The sequence below is a fragment of the Cyprinus carpio genome, chromosome A19 (genome assembly GCF_018340385.1).
Source record: "Cyprinus carpio isolate SPL01 chromosome A19, ASM1834038v1, whole genome shotgun sequence".
Taxonomy (NCBI): domain Eukaryota; kingdom Metazoa; phylum Chordata; class Actinopteri; order Cypriniformes; family Cyprinidae; genus Cyprinus; species Cyprinus carpio.
In genome coordinates this window covers 19,939,415-19,963,083 of record NC_056590.1, presented here as the reverse complement: position 1 = coordinate 19,963,083, position 23,669 = coordinate 19,939,415, and the positions used below count along the sequence as shown (strand labels likewise).

Here is a 23,669-nt window from a genome sequence, read left to right as displayed (position 1 = left end):
TTGGCATAAAAGAGGGCTAATATAGACTCTTAACACGCTGCATGGATGGTCAGTCTTCCTCAGCAGCTTAAAATCAAACCTGCTGCTTTTGCAATTATGAAAATGGTAGAGTGCAAGCGTAGACAGCACCACAGTAATTACCTCATAGTGGATTTGAGGCCGTGTCCTACATCACGTTACAGCAGAGCTCTCAACCACATTTTACCTGGGGTTGTGAATGCAAGTTTGCAGGCTGTATTGAATGCAATAAAAAGAAGTACTGCAAAATAAGCCCAAGAAAGATCTTTCTGTTGAGCTGTTTTCACGGGCTGCAGCATTTACATTTTTACATTTAATCATTAAGCAGACGCTTTTATCCAAAGCGACTTACAAATGCAGCATATGACTCCTCAAAACCAGATCTTTTTAGTAAATCAAGAACATTTAGTGTGACCAGTGTAGTCTGATACCCAAACAAGTGACTTTTATGAACAGGTTTTTTTGAGTGAATCAAAAACATGCATTCTGTGAGTATAGTCTGATTCCTGAATGAATGACTGTTTGTTTGAGTGAATCAAAAACTTATAACATGACTCCCAAATGAATGACTCCTAAGAAACTGTTAGTGGATCAAAAGCATAATATTTTACCAGTGTAAACTGACTCCTGAGCGAATGACTCTACTGAGCAGTTTCTTTTAGCTAATCAAAAACATACATCACAAGCAGTGTTGTCTGATTCACAAACAAATTACTCTTATGAGCTGTTTCTTTTTAGTGAATAAATTAGATTACCAAATGAATGAGTAGTTTAATGAATAGTTCAAATAGATGACTTACCAGTTTGAATCAGTCGTCGAATCCTTCACTGAACTGAATCAATCAGACTGTTTACTGAATCATTCTGTCTTACATACTGATCTACAAGTTATTCATAAGTTATTGTTTTCAGTCACTTTAGTAGCAGGTTTCTTTTTTTTTAATTCAACATTTTTTTTAATCATTCTTTCATACGTTTATCATTAAACATGTACAAGATTGTAATTACAGAATATTTCTATAGGCCTATACTGAATTGAAGACTGGAACAGAATTCTTTACAGAAGAATGATTTGATGTCTGTTGTTTTATTACAAATTTATATTTATAATGAAAGGTATGCTTATAAAACATACACCTGTTTCAGTGTCTTGAGCACTTTTATAGAGGTATTCTCTCTTAAACCCTTTACAAGCAATAGAATGGGAGAAGAAATCTCAGGAGAGCCGATGTTCCACTGGATGGAAAAGGAGGATAGGTTAGTGTTTTACCAGACAGACATTGGGCTCAAACATCAAATGTAAGCACTGATCAGCCATTCCAGTTCATTGCATTTTACATCAGAAGAGCTTTGCAATACAGGGAAATAAAACATTTATGGTGCAATTTCTGTCTTTTTCGCCAGACTAAACAAACAAAATTGAGACAGATTGAATGGCTACAATGACATGGGTACAAGCTGTCCAATGCTCAAGTTGTCCATAATTTTCATTGATGTCACCTCGCCAGCTTGTTTGGATGATTTGGCTGTCACTAAAGTCAAATGACCCATTTGTGAGAGTCTCTTCCTGCTTTTAAATGTCCACAGGCCGTATCATCATAGTGGTCATGGTCGCCATCCAGCTTGGCCCTTTCCAGTAGTACCACTTTATACTGTTATACCGTATCACATTGGAGTTTCCAGAATAGTATATCCCATTGAGATTGGATGGACCACAAGCTTCAAACCACCACCCTGCAGGGACAAAAGGCAAGTGATTTCAGTTATGGACTGACCATTTGCATAATATAATCAATATTCATTAGCCAAACCATTGCAATATAGGCAGTTATTTTAATATGATTTAATTCAGCTTTCTTTTTAATAATAATTTTAGTTTTAGTTAAAGAAATAGTTCATCGAAAAATAAAAATTTGCTGAAAACTCACCCTCAGGCCATCCAATATGTAGATGAGTTTGTTTCTTCATCAGAACAAATTTGGTTGAAATTTAGCGTTACATCACTTGTTCACCAGTGGATACTCTGAGTAAATGGGTGCCATCAGAATGAGAGTCCAAACAGCTGATAAAAACATCAAAGTAATCCACAAGTAATCCACAAGACTACAGTCACCATTATTGTGATGTTTTTATCAGCTGAACTCTCATTCTGTCAGCAACCATTCACTGCAGAGAATCCGTTGGTGAGCAAATGATGATAAAGAAACAAACTGATCTACATCTTGGATGGCCTAAGGGTGAGTACATTTTAAGCAAATTTTCATTGTTGGGTGAACTGTTCCTTTTATAATAAGAACACTGAATATAGGCTTTGTAAATTCAACCTCTGTCAGAGAGTATCTGCACAAGACTCTGCAGATGTGCGTCACGCTGACTTGGCATTGAAATAAAATAGCAGTTATGCTTCAAGTTTGATCAAATATTTTTACACAACCTTCTATTGTTTTGATTTATTCTAAGCAGCACACAAGGGGATGGATTTATGGGTGTTTTGTGAGTTACCTTTACCTGTTGGAAGTAAGGAGGGAGCTTGGTTTCAGCACCTCTGATGTGTGGTAATTATACTAAAAAGTGTCTAAAATGTAACATGTTTTTAGCAAGATCCCTGATCACATCAGCCCAACTTTCAGAGTTTCTGCAGCACATTTCAGTGAGTATTGTTTTGTGCTTCTGTCAGAGTGTAATGCAGGCATCAGAAAAATCACTGCCAACTGTATTGAACCCAAAAGCAAACCTACCTGACTAACACTAGTGGCCCTTTGCAGGGGAAATAAAATGGTAAAACATGTATGGTACCATGAGGAGAAAATGTTTTGGCCATATTTTGTTTGAATCAGTTTAATTATTTAAGTCAAATGTTATTGTGAAATGCTGTTCCCTTTCGAAAGGGAACTCCACACTGCGTCCTCTAGAGGGCGCTAGGGGAATGCCTCCAGCGTGACCGGTCTCTGAAGCATGAATGAAGAAATAACAATGAACTTGACATTGGTAGGCGGCAGCCTATGATGCAAGCAATAAGTGAGTGCAGGTATAAAAGAGCACCTGCGGAAAACGTCATCCTCCTCATTGTCTTCAAGCCTTGTGTACGGAAGCACATGCGTTTGTCTCACAAAAGAGGATGCGTTCACTGTTTGCATTCGCGGAACTACTAGAGCAGAGGTCTGTACTCGAGTTTTTGTCAGCGTTTGCACCTCTCGGGGGAGTTGAACAAGCTTAAAGCATTGCATTCGCGGCGGTTTCTGTTCTTGCCTGATTCTTGAGGGAATTTATCGTTTGAACAGAGTGTGTTTGGCTCTTGAAGGAGATATAGCCAAGCTGCGAGATGTGACTGCATTGAGAATGCCTGTATGCCAGATTCTCTTTGAGGTTTTAGCGCCTCTCACACGCGTTTCGGGTCTCACGGCTGCCGAGGCAGTTAAACAGGCCGATCATGGGGATTGTAGGTGGGGCATGGAAGGAATTTGACGAGGAGTGCTTTCTCTTCCAGAATTCCTTTTTGTTTCTATTTATTTTACAGAATAGGAACTGTGTATAATGTGGGATATCTACATTATTGGTGAACGAGGCTCCTGACTTGTAGTAATAGCAAGTTTTTGAGTTGTTAGGCTCTTTTTTTAGCCTCCTCTGAGCCTCCTCATCCTCTCAGCCCAGGTACGTGTATTTAGGTCAGCATGGTTTCTGCTATGCTGAGCACTCTGCTCCCTAGTATTTTTGTTTTGCAGTTATTTCATGTTGTGAGTCTCTCAGTGACTGGTAGCTCCCCTCCCTTTGAGGGTCGCTATGCTGAGATTACTGTTCCTTTTGCTCTCTCAACAGAGTCCTGTGGCTGTTAGGTTGTTAGGCTCTTGTGGGCCTCCTTGATAAGTCGCTCTTCAGGTCGAGCTTTCGAGTACTTCCCTCAGCTGAGGGCCTTTAGTACCGATTACGACACTTAGGAGCATGGTTAGTACTCCTAGCTTAGTACTCTAGCTTTTGAGTTATTATGCAGTTTACTCCACTTCCTAGAGCTCCGCTTAGACAGTACTATAAGTATGTAGGCTCCTTTTTGTGAGCCTCGGTAACTTTCTCTAGCGTTGAGTGTAGTCAGGTCTCTTCTTGTTTTAGAGAGTCGTCATGCTGAGGCCTCCACTCTTAAGAATTTTTTACTAGGGCTGAGTGTTGTTAGGCTTTCTCTCGTTTGAGAGAGTCATTCTGCTGAAGCCTCTGCTCTGCATAGCTCCGCTTTAAGCAATATTAATGTGTAGGCTCTTTCTTGAGCCTCACTAACTGCCTCTGGCGTTGAGTTTACCCATCACTCCACACATTCTATATACATATTACTCCAATCTCAAATCTCAAAACCCCTTACTTAGCTGGTCTATCAAGTCTATGGTGGCGAGCTTTGAGCCTGCCTGTAGAGGTTTGTGGCTCGGGTTCTGGCCAAAGCGATTTGGCCGGGGCAGGGATGATGTTCCTTGAGTCCTTGACTTAAAGAATCCAGTTATTTGGGAACTCATCCCTCAGCATGGTGGTGTTAGTATACCGTTCCCCTAGCGCACTCTAGAGGATGCAGCATGGAGTTCCCTTTCGAAAGGGAACGCCTTAGGTTACTCATGTAACCACGGTTCCCTGAGAATAGGGAACGAAATGCTGCGTCCCATTGCCATGCTTCGGCCATTCCTGCCTGCGTCTCCTTCAGACGAAGAAGTGGATGACATTTTCCGCAGGTGCTCTTTTATACCCGGACTCGCTTATTGCTTGCATTATAGGCTGCCGCCTGCCAAAGTCAAGTTCATTGTCGTTTTTTCATTCATGCTTCAGACACCGGTAATGCTGGAGGGGTTCCCCTAGCGCCCTTTAGAGGATGCAGCGTCTCATTCCCTATTCTCAGGGTACCATGGTTACATGTGTAACCTGAGACATTTTTATTAGCAGATTGTGGATCCCACTACTTTCTCAGTTGCCATGGAAATACCTGATACTTATACATTATTGTAGTTCTTGTCTTGGATGATGTTGGAAAATTATTTTCCATTATATGCTATTTGATAATTACGTACACTGTTAGAAAGAATGTAAATGTGATACCTCCAGTGGCCATCTGAGCACACTTGCAGCTGCACTGGTCATTGTCTTGATCCTTAGTGCTAAACAGGGTTCCTGACTGGGTAAGGCTACTGGTTCGTCCAGCTGTACCACTGAAACCACTTGCATGAAGACTGAGGACAAAAAAGAAAAATACTGAATATTTCAACATATGGATGGGCATCGCAAATATAATACACAAATGGTGGTTTTAAATTGATTAAATGTTAAAAGTAAAGGTATTTATAATGTTAATCTTTTGAACTTTCTATTCATCAAAGAATCCTGAAAAAAACAAAAAACTGTTTTCAACATAAGACATTTTCTTGAGAAGCAAATCAGCATACTAGAATGATTTCTGCTGGATCATGTGACAATGAAGACTGGAATAAAGGCTGCTGAAACTTCTGCTTTGCCATCACAGGAATAAATTAAAATAGAATGGAAAACTGTTATTTAAAATTGTAATATTTCCAAATATTACTTTTTTTTTTCTTTCACAAAAGTTCTCCCAGACCCCCTAGCACCCACATGGCCCCTGGTTATGTAACTCCCTGAAAATCAATACTTGTACAATAATTATTTGTATAAACACTCCTATCCTGCAGTCCTGGTTCTAAATCTATCCCTAAAATATCTATGGTAGTCTATGGCTAAAGGTGTGCCAGGAAACTTTGCTACCACCACCTTCTCTTTTTTGCCACTTCTTATATGTCGAGTTCCAGAATTAGCTTGCTCAATCAGCTCAAACACAAATCCTATTTTAGAACAATTAACTTAAAAACTATATACAAATTATCACTTTAACATAGTGTTTTTTCGTTTTACATTTTTGTTTTACATAATCTTATGAAAGCGTCTACATCTAATGCATCCACTGTTAAAACAGTAATTGGACCAGCTGCAAGCCTGTATAAGAAACTAAGTGATTTATCTTTTTCTTATTTCAGAAAGCTCTAAGACTCATTACTGTGCATTCCAAAGATATTCAGCTTCCGCTATCCACAATCCGTTGTTGATGAGGTCTCACCAGGAAGGACTGCAGACACACTGTGCCAGAGAAAGGACCACACAGCTAGGGACTGCAGGAGATTGTGTTGGCATTAAAACATTTTTGCACCATAGGTTGCCTGGCTGGTTAATCCCAAATGGGCCCAACACCCTCGAGACCATGCCAGGATTCTCAACACGCTAATAAAATGCACACTAACCATATGAGGTAAACTAGAAAACAAACATGGTGGGATTTGGCAAGTGTTTGCTCAGCATTTTCTCTACCTGTTTGCACACACATTGGCGTTTCCATCTGATACACTGCTACAACCCATTCTAGGACTGTATTCCAAATCATTTATTTTGAGTTAAATTTAATATTTCTGGTTCTGGTTCATTCACTGTATAAGTATGCCCGCAAGCAATGCTGCGTGTTTAATTGCATCCCTTAAGAGAGGTGTGAGATTTGTTTAACTCGGCAGTTTTCTGGCAAAGCTTCATGCTTGAAATTGTTTGCCCTGTTTCTCTTTTGTAGGCAGATCTGCTCCTGGGATCGGCAGACCAGAAGCAATATTGATGCTGTGAGAAATGGTGGTTTACCCTAAATGTAGCTCATTGTTTTGACTTATGGACACAAGTGCTTCTCATCCAAGAAAAATTACAAAGACAACCCAAAAAAAGAAATTAAATGTGTCAATAACGTACTGAAAATGTAATTCACACTGCAAATCTAAATGCAAATCAGGTGTTAATCAGATATGACACCACAATATGACAATGTTTAAAATAACTCTGGACAATTAGACACTGAACATATTCTACTTAAATGACACACAATATATAAAAATAAACGGCACTACTCCCACCCACTATATTTAATACAGAATAAAACATGGCTGTGATTAAAAACCTGAAATACTGGAGATTTTATCTTCTGCTATTTAGTTTTTCCAAAGTCACTTGTATCCACATAGACATCATTTACAGTGGAGACTGGTTGGATGTGTCTGCCAAGGCCGATTTTATCCCCAGCACTTTATGAAATGGCTCACGTCTGTGATGCTAATACATAGGAAGCATCTTCAAATGCTGAGCAGGAGTTTTTAATTTGGGAGAGGGTATTAAAATGAGTCTGACGCTGGAAATTATCACGTAACTGTTTTGTTATCAGTATTATGCGATCAGTAGAGGATAGTGTTCTCTACTGCACACTGTTCTGCCACCTGCCTTTCACTTTCCACTGCTTGTTATCCATTCCAGTTAAATTACAATACAAAATGTAACCACATGTTTTCCTGTTGCTGATTTAGGCTTATTCAAACAAAAGGTTATATTAGGGAACCCTCCATACTTAAAGCAAAAACAGTGCCATTGGACCAATCATATCTGACCATATCTGACCTCAAATTTATCTGAAATACATAGAAATGGTTGTAAAAAAAAAAGATTGGTCCCTCAAATCATTGTGCACTGAGAAGTTTTATGTCAAAAACAAAGCAACTCAATGTGCTAATAAATTGGTTTAAAATATTTTTAAACAATTTTCTTGAAAATAAGAAAATCTGAAACTACTACTTCAATACAAGACTGAAACTATTTAACATTTTGGTACCTGTATTTCTTATCCTCTCCATCAATGTAGAAATGGTCATATTGAGAATAAGCCTGCTGTCCCTCTGCGTCTTTGAGGTGGACCTGGAGAGTGTAGTCTTTTGATGTTGTAAGCAGGTGGATGACATCATTTCCTAACCAGTGTTCTCCTGATGGATCTCCAAATCCCTATGTCATATGTGAAGAAAAGACAAAAAACAGTTGCTTTATCTGCTTGACATACATCTGATTTTAACTATCTTTGACAAACAACCTGAAATAATTAATTTCCAGTGGTTAGTAGGACACTGAAAAGAATGAGGTGTACGATTTACTTAGAAACTATTTTTACTCAAATTGCTAGTAAATTTTAAGTACCATGTACAAAATGAAATTATATTTTCTTTAAAAATTAAAAAAAAATGTACAATGTATGGGAGCTGTGTGTAGTTCAGATTATGTCTGAAATGATTATTTTATAAGTATTGCATAATTATTTACATTGATAGCAGAAAGATGCTTCAGAAAGACAATCCTAGAGTTCTTTTTTTTCACATACTAGCAAACATTTCACAAGACCTCCTGTAACCACAGGAAAATTTCCATCAGCTTGGACCAGCAAATGAGACGGCACATTTGAACACTGTGAGATATGGTAGTGCAGATGAGCATTCAAATGCTTCAATGCACATGTTATCAACGATCTAGAGGGGCTCCCCACTCCCATGCTCCATCTGGGGCCAAATATTTATCATTCACTTGTTAAAACATTTTTCTTGGAAAACAACAAGGAAAAGAGAAAACAAAACTAGTGCAGTTCTGACGCACTCCCAGAGCAGCCATAGCAATTTGTCTGTAAAAGTGGTCCAGGTGAGATGAATTACCACTGTTTTTGCATTTAAAACTCAATAGTTTCCAAACAAATCCGCTCTCCAGGGAGATGTTACTTTTACAGGTAGAAAACACTGATTTTTAAGCGAGCATTACTAACAATGTGCTCTCCTTATATTCTGTAACTTGCTTTAAATAATGGACACTGTGTGAATGATGGCATCCTACTTAAATTTGAATGTCTTTTCTTATCTTTTCCCTTCTCAAGACTTCAAATGACCCTGTGACCAAATTAATATATACTTATCCTCCCAGATAGGGAGGGAATGCAGGTGTAACAACATGGGAGACATCGGAATGCAGATACGGCCAATCAGAATTCACTTCCTCACAGAAAGGTCAATGGGGTCGCAAAGGCATCAGTATTCTATGGCTATAGACGTCAGACACCATGAATGACATTCTCCATCAGTGCAGGTTAAATATGTGTTTTAAATGATAGGCGCCTCAGATTAATGGTAGCAGAAGTTTGCATAAATCAAGAAATCTCAATAAGGGATAGACAGGCTCACATGCAATTTATACAGTAAGCCCTCATTAAAGGAGTGAGCATACTTCATTGTCTAAAAGAAATATTTTTAAGCAATCTTTAATGATGGCACAAAATCTAATTCCTACAGCTAGGTACTTTATAATGTTCACCTTGTCATATATGATGCATGGCAATATGTGCCATTTTCCAAAACATGACTGATATTGTGGAAATTTACCTGAAGGGTTTTTTCCCCCTTCTTTTTCAAGATATAAGATGTATCAAGCCCTGCTTAATGCTGATATCTGTGATAAAAACCTGACCTGATCAGAGACAGAGAATTGCATTTAAAGCATTTGAAGCCAAACTGTGGAAAGACAACCACAATTCCTCCTAAAGCTATAACCTACTCTACGTATACAGTAAAATTGATTAAATGTGGAAAATGCTCTAATTGGCAGTGGACAAGTGGTTCCTACCAGTTTGTAATCATTCCAGCCACGGTTGAAATCAACTGATCCATCATAGCGATGCTGAAAGACAGTCCAGCCTCCCCCTTTAGTTTTCATGTCACAGAATACCTGGTCAGAAACAACCACACAGAAACGCATACATGGTGTAAATATACAAATTAAGTAGTATGAACTAAATGAAACATTCCTTTTCTTAATATTAATATTTGTGTAATATTATTGAAAAACTATGGTTTTCAATGGGTTATTTGATAAAAAAAAATGCTGAGAGATCCTTTGCAAGGCTGTGTTTTACAAAGGACAGCGGTAATTTTCCATTATTTTATTATTACAGTAATATTTTGGTCAGAATTTGTTAAATATTCTTACACAAGCTGCAGTTTAGAGATTTGACTGGTCAAACTACTGTAATTTCCCAGGATTCGCCAACAAAGCACATATCAATCCCTCTTGAATTATAAGCACACATTTTTCCTGTTTAACACTGCAGATTGATACACTCTGTATTGTATAAAGCGCTATAAATAAAGGTGACTCAACTTGATGAGACTGGATCACAAACCACCACATTTGGACTTCTCATGCAGGACATTCTGTTCCTGTCCACAGTGAGATGGTAGGTCTTCAGGCTATATGAGTACTCTGTTGAGTTTGTATTTAGCTTTTGTATTTAGTTAACCACTGTGCAATAAACTTACCAATGATGAATTGTACACATTTTAACCATACAGTACAAAGTCTCATGCAAATATTTTTTGGACATGAGCACACTGGTCTTGGTGAAGTTTAAACACTTTAATGTACACTCAATGCCTTTTTGCAATTCCACTGAAACTTTTACTAGCCATTGAATTGGTATTGAACACAAAACAACTTAACTATTTACTGTTTTGTGGCAAAAACAATGAATTGGTATGAGCAGCAAAATGAAATAGGGCAACTCATTGAGCTCATTGAGTTCAATCATCTGAATAATCCATCAAAACTAATTAAAGCCAATCCCATAAAGGATTGTATTCTCAAATATTTCTAGCCTGTGGGTGTAAAGTGAAAACATTCCAATATCCTCTGTATTCCAATTTTCCCAGCTGTTTTTGAGAAGAATTAAGCTTAAGGAGAAGGCAAAAAACAATAAGTTCTTCTTGGCAAAAACAAACAGTGGGATAACGTACATTTCCATCCCTTGGCGGGACTAGCTCATTTAGCAACACGTGATGCTGGTCTTAAGATGTCCACTGTGAAACTTTAAAAGGCTAATCAGGGTTTAAAGACAAAGCATTCGCATTAATGACATCTGTAGAGAGGTTGCTTTTGGGGAGTATGAATTGATTTCATTCTTATTCTGCACAACATATCCTTCTGTTTGCATAACAGATGTGAGATTGACTTTGTTTTCTTCTTCTAAAACTTTATCTTGTTTCTGGCAGCAAAAACCTATTTGAAACATTCACGGTAATATAACAATAAGAGTGCATCACCGGTCAAGATTTTCCAAAGGAATTATTTGTTATCAACAACCTTCTATAAGCACTAATTAATATCCCTCATAAATATGTTGATTTGTATCATTATGCAAGCAAAGTGAGGTAGACACAAGAGCAATTTGAACTCTTAATGAAAAGAGCCACCCAGTGTGCTTCTCTGAGGGGTGGCACAGAATGAAAGGGTGGTGATACTACATATACCAGCTCACTCTCACTCACTGCATCAAACCCTGTGTTGGCAGGAAGCTTCCGAACCTCTGCCAAACACCTGGCACCTATGCCCACAGGAAATGGAGGGGAAGTCCAATGAGTGCACAGGAAATAATGAATAACAAAAACAATTTTAGCCACATTTTTAAAATGTTCATCACCCTAAGAGCCTGGCAGAAATTAGATTTAACTCTGGAAGCCAAAGACAAAACACAAACCTTTAGAGGTTTTCTTGTGGTTTAGCAGGGCAAGATTTTGAAATAAATACTGGTGCATATTCACAGTTAGATGCACTGAGAATTGGCCTGAAGGAAATGTTTCTCTGACATCTTGATTTGATTTTCTGATCCACATGGCATTTTCATCTTAGCCTTTTTTGTAAGATGTACTGAAATTGCAGTATATTAAAACATTTTGTCCTACCATATTATAATTTAGTCCTCAGAAACAACACAAAGAATTAAATGTCAGGAGAGCTTAGTTTCTTCAGCAATCAAGATACATGCCAAGATCCATGCTTTACAAAATGGTTTTGTTTTGCATGCAATATATATATATATGCATCTATATATATATATATATATATATATATATATGTATATATATATATATATATATGTATGTATGTTCCATCGAAGTGATACTAAAAAAAATGGTTACAATCTACAAACCTTAGTTTTCTGGGTGGAGTTAGGAAGATGAATGTTGTAAATCCCACTTTCTGTAACTCCAGATTTGAATATCTCAGCACAGTCTCTGAACTTCAACATCTCCTTTTCAACTGGAGTGGAAATATCTGGAAATACGTAGGATATTATTACGTTTGTGAAAAATAAATAAAAGTACACGTAGGTCCTTTATGGTATTTTGTTTGGTTTAATCAATTTTGATTTACACCGCAATCTTCCTGGAAAATTGCTTGAGAGACCACCACTAGGAATTTAAGCAGTTGCCCAGTTCAGAGAGACTCTTTTGTTCCCACTGAGCTGGTCGTATGCAGCTTAGCCTTTGATAATGGGAATTTGGCACTAACCGTTACAGTGAGTGACCATAGCCAGTAGCTGCTGCACTGTGTCAGAGAGTGTGGCCTGCTGTCGTTGGAGCAGTGTGCTGTTTCGAGTGGAGCTGGCCAGTTCTCCCTCCAGCAGGCTGACCAGGTGATTCTGTCTGTCCAGCAGCTCCAACAACTGCTGTTTCTCCTGCTGGATGGCCTGAAGCTCTCTGCTGTGCCTGGCCTCCATGGCAGCAAAACGCTGTTCTAGATAGCTAAGAAGAAACAGGCTGGTTTATTTATGGTCTTGCTATTTGCATATTACAAGCTCAACATTTTTAGAAAAATCTTTATAAAACATGGTGGATTGTTCATTGTTTGTATCACTCCACTTGTCTGTGTTATTGCATAGTATGGTATGTCCAGATTTTATTTACACTACACACATTCTTACTATATAGAACATACTTTAACATACTCAGACAGTATGCAATTTCAGATGCACCAGCTGATTTATTCGGAAATCAAACAACTTACTGAGTGAATTACAGTTATTTAATAAATCAGTTAGTCCAACACTGATTCTCAGAGAGGAAATAGAACTGAAACTATTTTCATTGGCGGAGCAAAAAAAACAAAGTAACAGAACAACATTGTCTAAAATGTAGGTTTCTCGATATTAACTTCAAGCCTGTTGACCTTTGTATACAATTATATCACCTAAACGTTAAATAATTGCACCTCAGGTTATTCAGAGTGAAGACACTGAAACATACAATATCAACATATCTAGTATTTCCACAGTATGCGCAACTTTAGAGATGCATAAATCTTTATGAACCTTTTGAAGACTAGCCAGAACCAAAATGGTTGGAACTTGGAACCTTTGTTCAGTCAAAGTCCCTATGGTTCAAAATAGTAACATTGAATCATTTTACTGATTTTACTGATTTTATCTCATTCTGCAAAATTAACTTACTTTTATTCAAACCATTTTGTTCATTTCTTTCATTTGAGCGGAGTTAAATTAATTTGTAATGGCTAATTTCCAATAGCTAAATTCCCTGAACATTAATTTTCATATTGTCTTTTATCAGTAAATGATGAAAGACATTTTTAATAGCAAATTTATTTATAAAGGAAGTCCAGGAATTATAGCATTTGTATTACGGGAAGCACATAAATTGTGCCCTTAGACACAATCATTTTGTCTTACTATATTGAGTGTCATATCAAATCTTAATTTTTAATACTTCACTCTGTGAATAGTTGTTTGTTGGTTCCCACCACTCTCGGCACAGGCGACACCCTTGAACAAACCTCTCAGATTCCACATCACACACCTCTGTGAGCCTGAGAGGCTGGTAGACCTGTAAACACCTGGATACCACTGCCATTCACAGATGGTGTTGGATGGGCTTCTCTATCAAAATCAAAATCAACACTTTGACAGGCTGTGTGAGCTGGCACCATACCAAGTTCCAAATAAAGGCAATAAATCCCACAGGCCTGATCTTTATGAGTCCGACTAATGACTTTGCAGCAGTTTTTTATTGAAACGATCCACCCACACATATTGAACAAGCTACTTTCAGCTAGTCGAAAGAAACAATCCCTACATTTCTCTTTGCTTGCTGTTTCTGTTCTTCCAGCATGCATCCTTTCAAGGAGCTCTGCACTTGAGTATACCTTGTCATGCTGTCTGAAAATACACTAAATTGTTTTTTTTTAAGATGATTGTTTTTTAGTCATCTAAATTTCTGCAGATTAAACATTGCTGTTGTTAAGCTGTAGCATTATTGTAAAGCACCTTGTCTCAAAAAAATCTTGTTCAACAATATTTAAATCCTAAATAGATTATCTTACTGTCCCATTTTCAGATAGAAAGTTTACGTTTCCACAAAAAGCTTGCATATTTTAATTTGGGATAGCAGAAAGACCCATACTTCCCCAAAGACCAACAGGGAAAGATGAAAACGCATTCCCTTTTTACTGGCACTTGACAGGCAATTTACGGTCACAGAGTTCTGTTTTGTGTTTCAAAGGTGTTTGCTGCTCTGCAGCATCACTGTTTATTTGAATGCAGTTATAAAGTCATAAAATAGATATGAAACAGGTGATGCTTGTTTTATAATTTTTTTCCAACTACTATGGTTTTTCAAATTTTTGAAGAATATTGGTAACCAACCATTTTTTTTCCCATTGACTTCCACTGTATGGACCAAAAATACAATGGAAGTCAATGGGAACTGAATCTTCTTGCTTACAAACATTCTTCTTTTGTGCTATGCACAATAAAGAAATGCACACAGCAGGTTTGGAAGACATGAGGGTACGTAAATGTTGACAGTGTTCTTTGATCATTTACTCACTCTTGCTCATCTTCAAAACACAAATTTTGATAATAACAGTATCTGTTAGGAAGTATTTTTTTATGGCGTATTATTGTAATATTATGCGCTTTGTACTGTACTGTCTTTTAGTTGCATATAAACATCGATCAAGCACATACACAGAGCACATCAAATATGGTAAACAGAAGTTCAAATGCGCTATAACAAACTTCATTGGTTCTTGCACATTAAGCAAGTATGTTTTAGTTTCCATTTACCATATTTGATATGTTCCATATATTGTATGTCCATTGATCAACGTTTAATACTAGAGGTAAATACAGATGGACATGGGGTACAATTTTATTGTATTTTTTTAAAAAGGCAAAAAAGACTATATAAAATGAAGGCTGTAAAGTAAAATAAATTAATATTCATAATTACTAGTGTGTAATGCATGGTTCTAGCACCTACACATTTTCATCGATTTAAACAAATATTTATGTATGAATAAATTTAGAGGTATAATATCACAGGTCATATGCATCTTGCAACCCAATTGCATTTGTATCCTGTTTCACAAATACACATTCATTTGCATTTGCAAAAATACACTTTTTTAATTTGTAACAACTTTAGAGACAGCCCTCACGTACTGTACAGGAGGGTGTGACTTAGATGCTGCACATTTCCAGATGACTCACCTGTTTTTGTCATTGAGGCGGGAGACCTCCTGGGTTTGCTCTAAGAGCTGCGTCTCCAGTCGGTTGGTGCTCAGAGAGTTTTCCAGCAGCTGGATCTCCAGACGACTGGTTTGGTTCAGCACCTGCAAACAGGACCACATGACAGACAAGCGGAAAGAGAGATTACCTTTAAAATATTCAAAGACATGGGAGAATGAGGGTGCTTTTCTTGTCCAACTACTATGGTTTTCATCTTTGCTTGAATGCAAATGTGCAGGATTTCATTTTTTTTTTTTTTTTTTTCAAGAAAACGCTGTAGTTAAATGTTGAAGGTAGTACCAGATGTTTCCCTGCAACATTAAGTTTACCAACTTTATCCAAGAACAATTTTTGAATTAGCATTGCTGGAAACAAATACAGTATGTTAGTGAGTTTTAATCAGGGTTAAAGGAATAGCTCACCCAAAAATGTCAATTCTGTCATTACCTTTATGTTGTTCCAAATCCAACTTATACTTTCTTTCTTCCACATAACACAAAAAGGAATAATCCGGAGACTGTGGTGGTCACACTTTTCCATTTAGTTACAATGTATTGGGTCTCATGCACAATGTACTGAGCCTCATGCACTATATTCCAAGTCATATGATAGTTTTGTGTGAGGAACATCAAAATGTTTATGTATTTACTGACAGTCTTCCCCTTCAATAAGTTGTATACCACTGTGGTCAAATCATTTGATTCACTGAAACAAATTAATTTAAAAAAAAAAAAATTTCACAAATTGGACAGGTCCTATTCATTGTATCTGCATACAAGACTTCAAAAACTCTCCTTTTTTGCACCACAGAAGAAAGAAAGTAATGGATTTGGAGCAACATGAGGGTTATAAAATAATGACAGATGGTTCATTTCTGGGTGAAAGGTTTCTTTAAGTTTTTGAAGCCATAATCAAGTCATCCAAACACTCCAAATGTCACACATAGATCAGCAGTGATTATCCCATCATGCCTGTTCCTTCAAACAGCTACATGTTTTTTCAAGAAGCTCAAACACAGCAAATATACTGTAAGCCCTAACAAAAGCAGACCAATATTTTTTCAGGCTGTACTATGATGTTCAATGAACTGCTGACTGTGAAAGAATGAAGGCAAAAACATAGCAGTGTGAAACAATCACTCTTTGAGAGGATAAACATAACTGTTTTAGTTGGGCTATTTTCACTGTCTCTCTGATTCTTTTCCAACACTACTCTGCATGACCACTTAACCCTGCTTATGTTGGCCATGAATTCAGACACACACACACACACACACACACACACACACACTCACTATCCGAAATGGGCAGCAGTGCTTTGAGTGTCAAATGTGATGCACTAAGACCTAATTTTGAGAACTCACTTACTGCACAAGATTAAAAATTCCCAGCCATTGAGCTCCAAGAATTTAATTCAATTGTGAGCCACCAATGCAAATTATTGAGCAGTTTGCTTATTATAACAGATAATTTTTCGAAAAATGATGGCATGAGAAATGCCCACTTTTAACAGCTGCTTGTTTTCTAAATGTGGTTTAAGCAATCAGAGAAAAAGCATTTCACAGCAAAGACAAACTGAAGCTGCAGTTAGAACAGGGGTGCTATATGTTTGTCTGGATGCTGTCAGTCTCATTTGATCAGCCTCACCTGTGTCTCCACATCTGTCAGTTTGCGTGTGTTTTCTGCTGATTGGCTTAGAAGATTGGTTCCGATCTCCAGCATGGTGGCTGTCTGAGTGTGAATGACATTCCGCTCCATCTCTGATCGCACATTCTCCTGAATATAGCTCTCCAGCTGTAAACATGACATAAAACACATCAACAAACATACACCAACATCTCCATCTGCTAAGCTTGTTAACCTCACAAGAGCACATATCCCAAAAAGTTTTCAGCATAGGCGACATAAAAGCATGCTAACTCAAAAGCCTTTTATATTGTTTATGGTGTAATAATATATATATATTATAATCAAGTCATCCAAACACTTCAAATGTCACATATAGATCAGCAGTTCATGAGAATAATATTGATTGCAACTGTGTGTATAAATATGTATATTTATGATGCCAACAGATACCAACAGTGGTAACACACTGATCCAACAAAACTAAAACCAAAAACTAACTAAAGAAATGTATCTGTCAATCTGTAGGTGGTTGTTGCCATCTGTCAGTGTAGTGTGAATTAACCTTTAGTGATAATGTTATTTAAACTTGAAAAGTTCATGAGAAGTTTTCCAACAGGCCAAAACAACTCAAAACCATTCAATCTGAAATGCATGGTTGGAAATCAATACTAAAACAAGTACTGTACTGTACAATCAATCTTACTGACAGTGCTTGACTCCCTTCGGACAAATGAATTTTGGGGTGCACTGTACAATCCTAATGAGGCAATACAAATATACCCTCATTCATCTTCAGTGCCACTGTCCGCAACCAAATAACATCCTACACAAGAAGCCATGACAATGTGTGCTTCATACATGTGCACAATACACAATAGTATCTTTCAGCCATGACTACTGTATCACCATGCTGAAACACTGATGAGAGCGCCCTTGGGTAAACTATGTTTTGTTCGCTCAGTTTAATTCCTCATTGACTGTGATATGAGGGGAGGCAAAAATAAATAAATAAAGATCATGACCATTTATGCAAACTATAAAAACGAGTCACCAAGCATCTGAGAGTAATAAACAGATCTCAGATTGATGTGGCCTTTTCAAAAAATAACAAAAGGGAAGAGAAATCCTGTCATATATTCACTGTACCATGTAATTTCAACGTTTTTCCAAGGACGATTTTTTGTCAGTCCCTAAGTAGGTGAGCTTCGCAGAAAACTAAAGTGGTATTGATTAAACCACCTTTAATCTTGCTGTTCCGTCACTTTCAGTAATGAACATTCAAAGGATTTTAATTGAGTTAAATAACGAGTCATAAAAACATAACTGAATTAAAAAGTGGCCAAGTCCATTTGTATTTTCCCATTTCCTGGAAAATTAGATTTATTATTAAAAGGGGCCAAACGTGAATACTCCAGGCTCTCTGTGAAGCTTTACTGAAAACAATAGATAGGCCTACTCAAGGACAGTTGAGCAAGAAGAAGAATTATTTTATTGTACAAGACACACATCTTTTCTGTACAATGGAATTTCAGTGATCACATGCTGTCAAGATCCAGAAACGAACTACAAAAGAAGTTTTGGCATTATGACATTTGGTGATAAAACACATGTGAATCAATGATGTTTGATGTTACTGACATCCAACCTGCACTATTGGTACCATATTTAGCATGCAAGTTATATGGACTAATTTTCTGTTACTTTTTAGTAGCTTTAAAGCCATGTTTACTATGAATGATCATTTTATGGAAATCAAAAATGCATTCAGGTTTGGAAAATAATAACATTTTATTTTGGGTTTCAGCCAATTCTTTAAAAGAACAGTTCCCCAAAATGAAAATTTGCTGAAAATTTTACTCACTCTCAGGTCATCCAAGATGTGGATGAGTTTGTTTCTTCATCGGAACAGATTTGGGGTGAGCAATTCCTTTAATTCACTCTAATTCACAAAGGCTTCATAAGCAAGCAGAAGATCTGCTTTAGGAGATCATTTTGGATTAGAACGCAGTGTTAAGAACGGATGTTGGAAAGCCAAGAAACTGTTACAACTCCTGCCTGTATATATTCCATGCCGAGACGTGTTCTTCCCTGAAAGAAAGTTGATTTATTCACCTCTAAAACAACAAATATAAGGTCTGTTGTGCCAATACTATGACACAGTAAGCCTGTTGTGATTCATGTATGCTTTTCTCTCTTTTCTGAATAGTGCTTAGATAAACATTTCAGGGCAAGAGGATTTGTGTTAATTGCTATGTTCATAATGGTTCCTTTTAGTGTTACGCCCATGTATGAATCACATTCTATACTCAAATCATAAATTTTTCAAAAGTGACAGTAAAGGCATTTATACAGAAGGTAACATTTATTTCAAATAAACGCTGTTCTTTTAAACTTTCTATTAATCAGATTCACCAACTGTTTTCAACACAGCACCAAATCAACATTTTTGTATGATTTCTGAAAGATCATGTGGCACTGAAGACTGGAATAGCAGCTTTGCCATCACAGAAATAAATTAGAAAATAGTTATTAAAAACAGTTATTTTAAATTGTATTATTTCACAGTATAGCTGTTTTAAATGCATTTTTGAACAAATAAAGCCTAGGTGAGCATAAGGGACTTCTTTCCAAAACAAGATCAAACAAACACAAAAACCGACCCCAAACCTATTCACTCTCGGTTGAATTTATTTGATTCATTGAAGTGTCTACCTTTCTGAAGCAATATATTTAGTAAAATGCTGGTGTTCATCATTTTCTACTCAGTTACATATCTTGCAAATTTTTTTCTCAGTATAAATTTATTTCTTCAACTGTCACCCTAATTGCCCTCTCATAGAACTTTTTTAAGTAACTTTTCCTAAAGCATGTCTTGGCTGTCATTTTTCTACTCTAAATTATTTTTTGAAAGCTAAAGTTTAAAAATAGCTTCCCAAACCTCATTCTTTTAGCACATTGGCTAGAATCTGTCATGTCAGTGTAATATGAATTGCAAAAAGTCTAGGAAAGATAAGGTGCAAAGTGAAACATAGCATGTAACTGAAGACCTAAAATATGGAGAGGGTACTTGGTCTTGATCTAAATTTCCCATGCATTTATAAACACCTCCTATTGACCAACAGCAGGACGAATGTGATTCAACAGAAGACAGGAACCGAACAAAAGTAAATTCTTCCAAAAAAGCCTCCAACATGTAACTCAGCATGCTTGTCCCCTTGTTGGAATTTCATTGAAGAACATCCAGGATTAGCTCATGTTTTCTTCAGGGGGGTTCTTGAAGACCCTGGGGGTCAGATAATCATGTGGGAGTATGGTGTGTAATACAAATACACCGTCCCATGTGTGGCCTCTGGCTGGAAAGTCTAGTAATGCATATGCAAAGCAGATCATCCGTGGTGTTGAAAACCCAGTACAATTCACTCAGCAGCGGGCCAGAGGTCAACGCTGTCCAATGCTCAGGAAGCTGCTGCTCCTACTGCGCACTGCACTCAGTGACCGGAGAGGGAGTGAAATAATAATTTATACAACATTTGGCCCACTGCTGAAAGCGTGCATATAGGCATGTCAAGATGGTCTGTCTGGAAAGCTTTTTCTGAGATATAGTAACTACTTTACCTTTTTTCCCACTATACCTCCTACTGTCAGTTAAATGCATCTAATGCCAGATGTATGGCCTATAAAATGAAAAGTGAGCCAACTCATGAGTTTTTGACCCTTTTTGTAATCCTTTGGCATTCTGGAACATTTATGTTGTGCACGTATGAAACTAAGCCAATTCTATCTCCATATTTATGGTGCAAACCAATTGGAGGCCTGAATAACGAGACAGACTTTCCAGATGGCCCATAGTCTGGGTGACAAACAGAGCAAGCCAAAGCTAGGACTTGTAACACATAGGCCATGTGAATTTTTTTTTTTTTTTTTTTTTTTTTTTTTTTTTATAGCAAAGGACAGACATATACTGTATTAGCAGTACTGGGTGTTCTTGCTGTTCAGAGGACCTAAATGACAGAATCTGCAAGTTGTGATGTGACAAGTAATGACCTTATCTTTGAAACGTATTGCAAATGGCACAGAGATAAACTGACTCAAAACACACAATCGATTTGAATCACTATATGAAAATGACTGTGTCATAATGTTATCAGACTTAAAAAGACCTTCACTGCAAAAACAACATTATCTCAAACTTCCAAACAATAATCTACAGGATTTAACTGTTGATATCTTTAAAAACAGCAATACCCCTGTCAAACAGAATGCTTCTGAGATAAGCTTGAACTATGTTAGCCAGAAACAGACTGTAACAATGTTTATCAGGAAACCTAACAAAAAAAAAAAAAATGGTGACAAGTTAAATAGACTTATAAAAGAAAATATATTACTTGATATGACAGCAATATTTTTTATTCAAGCTTTGGATAAAAGGACCTGCTAAATGAATAAATGTAAATGTAGTATCAGCCTGACTTCATTTGATTACATCAGCAAAAGCTATTTTTAAGGGGTGAGATCATGTAGAAATAGATCAAAGCAGAATAAATGCTGCTGTTTTATGTAGAACATTTTCTGTGGAAATATGACAGAGAGAAATGGATCTGGCTCTTATTGGAGGCCAAATCCTTTTCTTAAAACGGTTTCTGATACTGACAAACTGTCCGCCAGCTTAAAAAGATCTACACATCCAGGAAATCTTGCTTAAACATGTTCAAGATTTACCTCTCTCTCTTTCCTTCCCAAATTCAATAACTTTATGAGGATAATGTGTAATGCAGATTGGGACACATCTATAGTGCATGTGCATAAATAATGCACATAAACTTGTTCTCAAGTGCTTTGGCTTCAGAATCCAGAACTGATGAATTAGACATCAAGTGGCGACCCAACAAAATATCAAAATTACTTATTGTACGAAAGTAAACAAAATCTCCGTACAATCAAACGCTAAAATGAACACATAGCATGCAAGTAAACATAAAATATTTAACCTTTTTTAGTAAGCTCATTATTTTAATTGTTTTAATTTAAATAAATAAATAATTATATAGGCCTGCAGCAACTTGATATTGAAATGATATTGCAATTATTTTGTTCTACATTTTATTTTGTCATATAATTGATTTAATTATATTTTCATCAACTCTCAAACACCCTGCAGTTCCCTCATAAGCCCCCATTTTGGAAAACAGTATTTAGCATTTTTTCCAGCTGTACATGATTAGGATGAATCTGCAGCCTAATTTGTGAACCACTGGTGCAGTAAAAGAAGAGAGAGAAACAGACAGAATGAGGTTTCGGTGGATGAAGCTCATTCACTACCTTCTGAAGCCACTGTGTATTGTTCTCTGTGGCACTCTCTAGGGTCTCCAGCTTCTTTTCCTGCCAGTTGGGTTCAGTGTGGGGTGACTCCGGGGCCGAGGGTGAGTCCCGCTGGAGGGAGTTAGTAACCTGGAAGTCCCCTGCAGGTCGGCACTGCTCCACCTCTGGAAGGATAAAAGTGTAGCGGCAGGGGCCATGCTGCACCTGGTGCTGTTGTCTTTCCGAGCCAATCGCCACAGCCACTTCTGCTGCCAGGTAACACAGACACAGCAGCCAGCCCATCCCAGGAAAATGCTGATGGTTGGAAAGTTACAATCCAGGGAAGGGTGAAATCGCGTGGGCAATCCTAAAAGCAGGTCGGATGAGAGCGCTTCGCTCGGTTTGCACTTGTCCAAACTTTTCTGAAGTTCAGAGTTTAAGTTCTGCTTCTTGGCTTCTTTCTTTTTTCCTGTTTCTTTGCTTGATGGGTAGATCCAAAAAGATCTTACTCTACAACAGCACACTTGTAGTGCTGTTTGCCAAAGAATGCAGTAGATTTAAAAGCAACACTGTCCAGACGACAGCCTGGAGGGGGGAGATTCCCGTTTCCTATTCCTCGCTTACTTTGCGCTCAGCAAAGCTCAGAACCAGAAACATCCTCCCTGTTTATTTACCCTGTGAATAGTTTTTCAGTTTCCCGCTCTGTGTCTCTGCTGTCCTCACTCACTCGTTGCGACTGTCCAAGGTTGGAAGTTTTGAGTTTGGGAACTTCTGAACTAAGTGCCAGAGCTTTTTAACGACTGAATCTAACATCCCTTGTTTTGACACATAATTACTCACACCCCCCCCCCCCCCCCCCCCCCCCCCCCTATTCTCCCTCTCTCTCTCCATCTCTTACATACTCCCCCCTTCCCTTTCTCAGCATTTTGAGATGGAAGCTGCAAAAATGCCCATAGCCACCACCACTAAAAACCCAAACAGAGAACATTCTCTTTTCATTAACCCCCTCCTTCTCTCACGTTCTACCCCCTGCCATCTCTTTCTCAGAGCAATGGCTTATGGGTCCACACCTGCACCGCTACACAGGAAAAGAAGCTGGGCATGGTGATGTGAGACTTTAATTAGGATTAAACTGGGATATATATATATATATATATATTAGTAGTAGTAGTAGTAGTAGTAGTATTTTTACGGAAACAATTTAAACATATTACATATCATTTTTTAAAAGTGTCTTATGATGCGATTTCAATTTTTCCTTTCTCTTTGGAGTGTTACAAGCTCTTTGTGCATAAAGAAGATCTGTAAAGTTGCAAAGACTAAAATCTCAAAACCAAAGAGATATTCTTTATCAAAGTTAAGGGTCAACCACACCCCCCTAAAACGGCTCGTTCTAACACACCCACACATCTCTACGTCACTGTGTGGGAAGATTTGCATAACACCGCCCAAATGTTCACGCAAAAAAAGAAGGCTTAACTTTTATTCTCTCTGTTGCCACA

General features: G+C 37.5%; 1 protein-coding gene across 1 annotated transcript; it reads right to left on the bottom strand.

Moving 5' to 3' along the window:
* Positions 1-997: 997 nt before the first annotated feature.
* Positions 998-22,982, bottom strand: LOC109112244 (angiopoietin-2-like). Its single transcript, XM_042776947.1, has 9 exons — positions 22,189-22,982; positions 16,888-17,034; positions 15,224-15,345; positions 12,229-12,461; positions 11,867-11,991; positions 9,508-9,609; positions 7,688-7,854; positions 5,086-5,216; positions 998-1,752 (listed from the first exon to the last, which is right to left on the bottom strand). The coding sequence occupies exons 1-9, from the start codon at positions 22,468-22,470 to the stop codon at positions 1,592-1,594; spliced, it is 1,470 nt and encodes a 489-aa protein (XP_042632881.1). The 5' UTR covers positions 22,471-22,982; the 3' UTR covers positions 998-1,591.
* Positions 22,983-23,669: the final 687 nt, after the last annotated feature.

Coding starts and splice junctions, on each gene's coding strand:
- LOC109112244 (XM_042776947.1), bottom strand. CDS start 22,470: ATGGGCTGGCTGCTGTGTCTGTGTTACCTGGCAGCAGAAGTGGCTGTG. Junction 12,462..15,223: donor CGCCTCAATGACAAAAACAG/GTGAGTCATCTG, acceptor GTTTCTTCTTAG/CTATCTAGAACAGCGTTTTG. Junction 11,992..12,228: donor TATGGTCACTCACTGTAACG/GTTAGTGCCAAA, acceptor ACGTATTTCCAG/ATATTTCCACTCCAGTTGAA.